Genomic DNA, 7,914 nt, shown 5'->3' with positions numbered 1-7,914 from the left:
TTCCTGAATTAAGCTCTTAACTGCACTGACCTGTCATTGAATTAAAATATATGTTTAGCCAGAAGTTCCTTCTTAATACATTCCCACTACTCATAGGAAAAATAGAAATAATTAGTGGCTTCTGGTAACCTTTTTCTCCTTGTTTTCTGTCAGAGTGACTCTGTTAATGTCAATAGTGTTCTTCATTTTCTCCTGCTGAAGACAACCAGGCTGAGTTTGTCAAGACTGCAGAATAAAATGTAGCTCCCACCACAACACAGTGTGTGTTTGTGGAGGGGGTGCTTTCATTGTAGTGATAACTTCTGATTTTAGGAAACAGACCTGGTGTATGACCAGCCTAAAGAGAGTCGCATCTGTGGAGTGAATGCATGGAAAAGGAGATGCTTCCACATTTCTAATAAAAACACAGGATTTGTGTGTACCCAAGAGTACCTGCACCTCCAGCAGGCTTTTACCTTCTGCTGCTGAGTTTAGCTCCTGTCATGAAAGTATCAATCAAGAAATTTAACTGCAGAAGCATTCACATGGGGGATTTTCAGTTGGAAAAATTATGAGGGCAAAGTAAGGGCAAAAATGTGGCTTTTCCAGTCCTACGCACAGATTTTCTGGTAAAGTTAAAACTGCAAGTCTAAGTCACATGAAAGAGCACACACAGAGCTCTGTGTAATTCCTGATTATTTCTGATTTGTCCTCACATCCTTGGTGCTACACAAAGGATGCTGGGCAAGATGTAGAGTCCTGGAAACTTTGGGTGGGCTTACTTATATCAACCACATATTTTGTAAAAACACCAATTCATAGAACTTAAAGGAAACCCTGGTCCTAGTAAAACAGTACAGATTATTAATGGTCATTAAAATGTCTTAGAGATGCATTCAACAATCTGTCATCTTATGACTTTTTGTTGAACTGCTTTAAAAATGTTATAATTGTATCTGGTGATGTTAACTCGCAGAGGTAGCAAAACATCATTATAGCCAGCATAATTTTTGACTGCCTGTGCTGAGGTGTAGCAAGAGAACTTGTGAAAACCTGGATGCCCTTTGGGTGGCGCCTGCTGCAAAGCATTTGGTTTCCCTTCTTACAAAATAGAAGTAAAAAAAGTCCCAGCCTGGTGTTGCCCGGGCGGGCTGTAAATCCCTTCCTGCTTCGGGTACTGCAGGGAGAGGGTCAAACCACTGAGCATCAGGACCAACTGATAGATAAAGAGGGAACAGAGAATGGAAAACGAATATCATTTATTTAAAAATGCAGGTTGCATTTGGTATGTGCAAGTTATTTCTCTTTCTGGTTTCTCTTTTCATGTGGCTACAAGAAAAAAAAAGAAGCTGTAAGCATAATTTATTAGTTATTAAATTTATTTTTTTATTATGCTGATGTGTACACCCGTGAATAAAACAAGTCCTTCTCTATTTTCACAGTTAAAAGAACATAGAAGGCATAAATTTTCTTTCTTTTTCAGGGTATAGTAGCATATTTATATTACCTTAACAAACAGTGGTAGGTTACGTGGGAAGAACAGGTTTTAACACATGCTTTGAATGCATAATTACAATTAGAGATCAAGAGCGGGCACACCTGCTCTGGGGTGTAAATATGTGGGCTGTTAGATCTTTGGTCAGATCTGACTTTCATGAGCAATTTTCACTCATAAGGACCTGGGGTGGGTGGGGAACGTGAGATATGGCATAGCCAGTCTTGCCTGACACTCAACCTGCTGGGCCAGCAGAGCCAGGAAACGGTGTTGTAATGTGCAGCTGGATGTGCTAACACCATCCTGCCAACAGGTCCAGCTCAAGGGATTTGAAAACAGGCTTCTCTCTGAGCTTGGATTCCTGGGTTTGGTTTAGAATTGCTTCAATTTAGACATGTGGGTGCTTACCTTGTTCCACAAAGTCTTCTCCTATTTGTAATCCAGAACATAAATCACAGAATCAGAATACTCTGAGGTGGAAGGGACCCACAAGGATCACTGAATCCAGCTCTTAAGTGAATTGCCCGCACTGGGATCAAATGCACAATGTTGGTGTTATTAGCACTGGGTTCTGACCAAAAGGGACAAAGAATGTTGTATGCCACTGATATTTCTAAAGTATCATGCAGCAACATGCCCTTCTAGGAAGCTGCAGTGTGTCAGAGTAAAAATGATTTAACAATGTTAGCCATAGCCTCAGCTATTCATCAATTTCCAAAAGTAGTTTTCTAGAAAAAGAAAACATACCCCAAAATACCAAGAGAAGAGACACAAGAACACAAGAACACTTCATTATTCAACACAGAAGGCTTTATTTACAATTAAACATAACGATATCAGAAAAAATATTGGAGCTTAATTTGTATTTTTATTAACATTTCTAATAAAAGTTTACCCTGCACTGTTTGAAAAAAAATGTAAAGACTTAACATTAGCCTTAGTATCATGAATTAAAAATAACTGTAACTGATGCTTTGGATAAAGTAACTACAAATTACAATTCAAGTGCAATCTAGGTGCTGGACATTTAAAAGCTCAAACCTGCATTGAGATCAATGAGATTATGCATATGGACAAAGATATAGTTCTGTTCCTACCAAATTTGGCCATAAGACATTAAAAATCATGGCCTGACTTGCTGGATCACTGCTGCTGGAGCACCACATTGCACTAAATAACACTAGTAAAGCAAACATTAACTTACTGATAATGTACTTGAAGTCAAATAAAATGCAGTTGAAATGTTAACATATCAAAAATTACAGGAGTACTGCTGTTGTTCCTTTCATGTTAGATCCTGACACAAAAGACATTTTATTATAAAAAGTTGGTGTCAGATCTTGAACCACAGCAGAGCTGTGTTTATATCAGAGGAGATGTGGCTTAATGACTTCAGCTGTCCTCATACATTTTTGACCAGTCCATAGGACTCTAGGGATGGCTTCAGTTATGTCAAATTGTCCCCAGACTAATATGGGAACAGACCATCACATATGACACCAGCAATAATATGAATATGAGAGAAAGGTGTTTTTCGTTGACTAGCCAGCACCATGAGTAATCAAATACAAGGGCTGAGAGCAACCCTTCCCTCCAGTGTCACACCAGCTGCCCTGGTAGGTGGCAGCTCCAGCTCACAGCTGGAAGGAGAGCTCCCATGTACCTCCCAGACCTCACCTTCAAAAATAATGTCTTGGGGTTTCTGTGACTCATCAGCTCTACTGATAGCTACAAAACTTTGCCCGCAAGGAACAATGGAATAAAACACCAGCATTATAGTCAGTTGGATTTCCCCTTTATTTCCAAACGTCACCTTACTAAAGATACCCAGCCAAACACATTGTACTTTATTAGCAAGATGAACCTTTCTTGTTTAAAGTCCATTGTAGCATTGTTTCCAAACAGCAGGATGTGAGAGGCTGGCCATGCTTGATTTCCCTTTTTCTTTGCAGTTCTTAAATAAGGGGATAAAAGATCCAAAAAGAAATCTTAGAAAATGCTGGACTTAGGCTCTTGTTCTGAATGTATTGAATCCATGGAAAGAGACCCAGCAACACTGTATTTGCCCCATTTACTCTCAGAATAAAATGCAGCATTCAGATCAAATTAAAAAGTCAACTATTCATGGAGATGCCAGTGTTTGCTACCTGTCTACAAGCTGATGCACCTCATTAAACAAATGGTTGCACAAATTTCCTTGTGGCAGACGGTTTGTAAGTAAGTAATTGAGGCTACCTGTTTTCATTTATGTGCTTCTATAGCAATTGGAACCCTCTGATGAAAAATTATTTTCTCGGTCTTTCCTGTCTCTGAAGAGTTTTGGAATATTTTCTCTTGGCCTGTCAGGTGACATATCAGATCATTCTCCAAGGGAGGCCTTGGGCCGAGTGGGCTTAGGTTAGTGCAGAGGCTGGTGTTCAAACAAGAGCCAAAAATAAAAGCTCACGGGAGACAACAGGAAGAGCAGTGGAGCAGGTTGGGAGTTAGGGAGTGGTTCAGATTAATAAAGAGCTGTGAAGCCAAATGCCGATGAGCTCCATCAACAGATGGATGACTGTGGTATATCTACAAGCCATCTCCATATAAAATGTATGAACCACATATTTTAGTAAGTCTTTTATAAACTTCATGTACTACAGTTAGTAACTTTACATAATAAACTTCACATTCAATGCAATTCAATATATCCCTGAATAGAGGACAGAGAGCAGTTCTATTGCAGCAGCTCCCATTCCTTGAAGGAACAGAGAAAAATATTGCAATGAGAGCAGCTAGAGCACAGCATGAGCTCCAAATTGTTGTCATTCCCAACCTGTGCTCAGAGATGGAACATCAGCAAGCGGCTTTCATTTTTCTTGCAAATCCAGAAGAAAATGAGTAGCAAGTTGCATAAATGGCAGAAGGTGGACTAAAATCCAACTGCACCTCAACTTCAGTCTGCTTGAATGCAATTTAAAATGTGTAACAAGTTTCAAATAAAGTCTTTTGATAGTGTAGTTTCCACAGTGGCCTCTTTAGTGATGTCAGAAGTGTGGAGCTTCAAAAACATCAGCTTTTGGTTAGTAAGCTGGTCTTCTCAAAATGGAAACATGTTGAATTCCATAGCACATGGATTGACTGTGCCTTGAATCATACCTTTTGTCTCTGAATTTTAACAAGCTGCTTAGCTGAAATTTCAATTAAACATTGACTGCTTCTGAAGTCTTTTCACCTGTTGTGAAATAAAATCAGAATTCAGCATATGGTGAGGTAAGTCTTCAGCTTAAGAATACCTCTTTAGTAAAGCATACTTTCCACCATAATGTTCATGTCTCTGCACTTCTTTTAAATAACTCCAAAAATGTGTTTGCTTCCCCAGGTATCAGCACATTAATCCACCACTTGGTCAGTCTGCCCTGATGGGAATATATTTGCCTCTGTGAGCTAGGTATGTCCAGGAGGTGCCCAGACTAACATTACAGTGATGCACCACTGAGAGAAAGAAGTGAGAAACCAGCACTCAATAGAAAGTGCAATTTAGAGTCTGTTCTCTGAACATCAGACAGGGGGATGTCCTGGGAGAGCACAGCAATCTGCAGCTTGTGGCCTCTGTCTCAGAAATGTGCTAGAGGACACTTTTCAGCAGCTTAACAGTCTTGGACAAAACGTCAATTTTAAAGAAATCACAACAGAACAAAAATGTTGCTCTTCTGACGTAATTCCCGATGCCCTCCCCTGAGTTAAGAGCATCCTGAAAGGTTTAGGATGGGAAGAGAACTTGAAAGTATTAGGCCAGTTATCTGGATGATTTCCTACAGAACAACTACTGAATTTTCTAGCATGTCAAAAAATAAGAACAGCAAAATAGGTAATGATTCTGAGCTCTTGAAACCCTGAGGAGAAGTCACTGCAGAAGACTGAGCTGTTAAGGGCTTACTTACTTATTTTAATTTCTTCGACCTGCATATGAAATAGGAGCCCATGAAGGCCAGGAACAGCACAGAGCCTCCGATCATTAATGCCATCTGCAGCGTGCTCAGCAGCTGGAGCCGACTGGTGATTTTAGTTCTGAACATTTCTGCTTTCTCATCCCCAATAACAGCAGACTGAAACAGTGCAAGAAAAACATCAGTGAAAAGTACATATGCAAGATCTCACTTGCTGAATATACTCTTGGTGTATTGCAAATCAGAGCATGAGTTTAATTACTGAGTTTCAGGGCACCAAGACTGAAAAAGCTAGGTAGATATTTTTGTTTCTTTGTTTGTTTATTTCAAAACAGAGAATATTAATAGACATAAAATATACTAACCTCATTTAGCCAAAGAATAGGGAAGACATAGGGTTTTTTAACTTTTTTTAAAGGTCTGAAATGAGAAAAAGAAGTACAGCATGTTACTTTCAGTTTGCTACATAAGCCCACTCTCTACTTAAACATTTTTCTTCTAACTATATTTCTGGCTTCCTTTTCATATATACAAGATGCCAAAGTCATGTTTATCCATTTACATTTGAGCCAATGAAGAGGGAAAAAAAAACAACTAGAGACCCATTTACCCTTGTGATAAAACAGTCTAGTGACAGGGAATACATAAATTCTCTTTCTCATTGGATTTGTTACAGAAAACAGAGTTTGTCTTTTTGTTCATCCTCATGGCCCCATTTGGGTTTTATAAGAATGTTCTTTTTAAGAACATTTTAAGAACATTTTGCCTTGTAAGCTTCTGTAGGGAAATCAAATGCGTTTAAATCAAATGTGTGTTAAAATACCTGGGCAGTGTCCTGCTCAGGAAGATTTACTCTGAAAAAGCTTTGGGGAAGTATTTTTATTCCTTTTTCTCCAAGACATTTCTACTGATACTCTCATAGGCCAAGCAGCCCACTTTAAAAAGTCTTTAAAAATAAAATAAAGTAGCACTTACTCAATTCTTGTTGAAGGCCTCACAAGGAGGTTTACTTGCAGCCTTTTTGCAAATCGCAGTGTTAAACCAGTCACCTAAAACCAGTGAAAAAATCCAACAAGACATTACTTTCAATTTCTTAATTAGATGCCAACATCTATAAATGGACTGTGTCAAAAAGCACTTTGGGATTATTTTATCCTAATGCTTTGAAGGATTAATTTTTATGAAATGGTAATGTATCTAAGGGTTTCTCATTTCTCACAGAAGCTATAATTTTGTGGCTTTATCATAATTACTTTTGTCATTTACATTTAAACCTGAAGACAAATAAAACTACTAAATCAGTCATGGCATATTTCATATAAAGATATGTTTCAGAGATTTTTTTTCTATCAAAAATCAGCTAAATTTTCTTTTTCAAAATGAAGGATATTTAACTTGCATAGGGCAGAAAACAAACCTTTCATATCAGGACAAACAGATGCATACAAAGGTCAAATCTTTTCTTCATATCTTTCTTCTACTTTCTGTCTTTCACAAAAAAAGGGTGTGATTCTTGAAAAAATTGTGTAATATTTAGGAAAATCTGATTGATTTCTCTATTCTAAATAAAGTGAAACAAAGATTTACCTTTATTTATCCTCATTGAAGTTATGTAGCTTAATTGCCTAATTTTAGTGAGAAATAATTAATTTTACTTTTTCTTTCACAGTAAGAAAAAATTAGAATCTTGGAATCTTTGATTTCATCATACTATTCAGAAAACTTTGGTAAGTACACTTAAAGATCTGAATCACTGAAACAGAAATGGGGTAAATTTTTAAGAAGTCAAATTAATTCTGTTTGGGAGGTCTGCTGGACAATTCAAGTCAAAAAGACTTAAATTAGGTCTATTTAAATTAGACTCTTCAGAGATCTAGCAATAGGAAATAAACTCATTTATGTTTATTTAGTTTCAATTGAGATAGTAATTATCCAAAAAATGGCTAGTTGTAGAATTTTTTTTTAAAAACTAAGTGTAGAGGAAACAGAAGTTTCATAGAGTATAATTTTCTCAAAGTACCTGAAGATCATAGAAAAGCAACAAAGTACTTTACAGTCTGCAGAATCTATTCAATCCCATGTTCCCAATAAGTAAAAATCAAAACAAATTTTCCAAACTTTGAAGGTCAGAATGAGATAAAGTTCTGCTGTAAATTTCCCCTGCTGAAACCGTACCAGTTTGAGACCAGACCTTAGAAAAGCAAGCACGAAAAGATTGCATCTTCTGCTTGTCCCTCTGGTAAAAGACCAACTCTACTACTATTAAATTTAACATTGCAAGTTTCCCAAGGTACAAGTATTAAATACTTGGACTTACAGGCTCTATGTCTAGATATGTCTCATGCTCCTTTTCATTTGGGCTCAGGCCTTCCACATCATGCAATATAGATTCACTTGCATGAAGAAAATGAGGAAGAGAGATATACACCGGTCTTTCTATTAGAAAAAACAAAAAACAACCAACTCTCTTGAATCATTAAGCCTTGCTTTGGCACTCATCTTCACAGGTCATTT

At 37.5% G+C, this 7,914-nt stretch overlaps 1 protein-coding gene across 2 annotated transcripts in view; it reads right to left on the bottom strand.

Moving 5' to 3' along the window:
* Positions 1-2,266: 2,266 nt before the first annotated feature.
* CD36 (CD36 molecule) overlaps positions 2,267-7,914 on the bottom strand; it is a 34,179-nt gene continuing 28,531 nt past the window's right edge. For both annotated transcript variants that reach the window (XM_053978407.1, XM_053978406.1), the window contains exons 10-14: positions 7,718-7,836; positions 6,376-6,449; positions 5,766-5,820; positions 5,395-5,559; positions 2,267-4,685 (exon numbers count right to left, since the gene is read on the bottom strand). In XM_053978407.1, coding sequence (XP_053834382.1) covers positions 5,395-5,559; positions 5,766-5,820; positions 6,376-6,449; positions 7,718-7,836 — 413 coding nt within the window. In that variant the 3' untranslated portion in view covers positions 2,267-4,685. The remainder of the gene's footprint in view (positions 4,686-5,394; positions 5,560-5,765; positions 5,821-6,375; positions 6,450-7,717; positions 7,837-7,914) is intronic.

This window comes from Vidua macroura, chromosome 5 (assembly GCF_024509145.1).
Source record: "Vidua macroura isolate BioBank_ID:100142 chromosome 5, ASM2450914v1, whole genome shotgun sequence".
Taxonomy (NCBI): domain Eukaryota; kingdom Metazoa; phylum Chordata; class Aves; order Passeriformes; family Viduidae; genus Vidua; species Vidua macroura.
The sequence above is the reverse complement of the archived record's forward strand: the minus strand, read 5'-3'. Positions and strand labels throughout refer to the sequence as shown.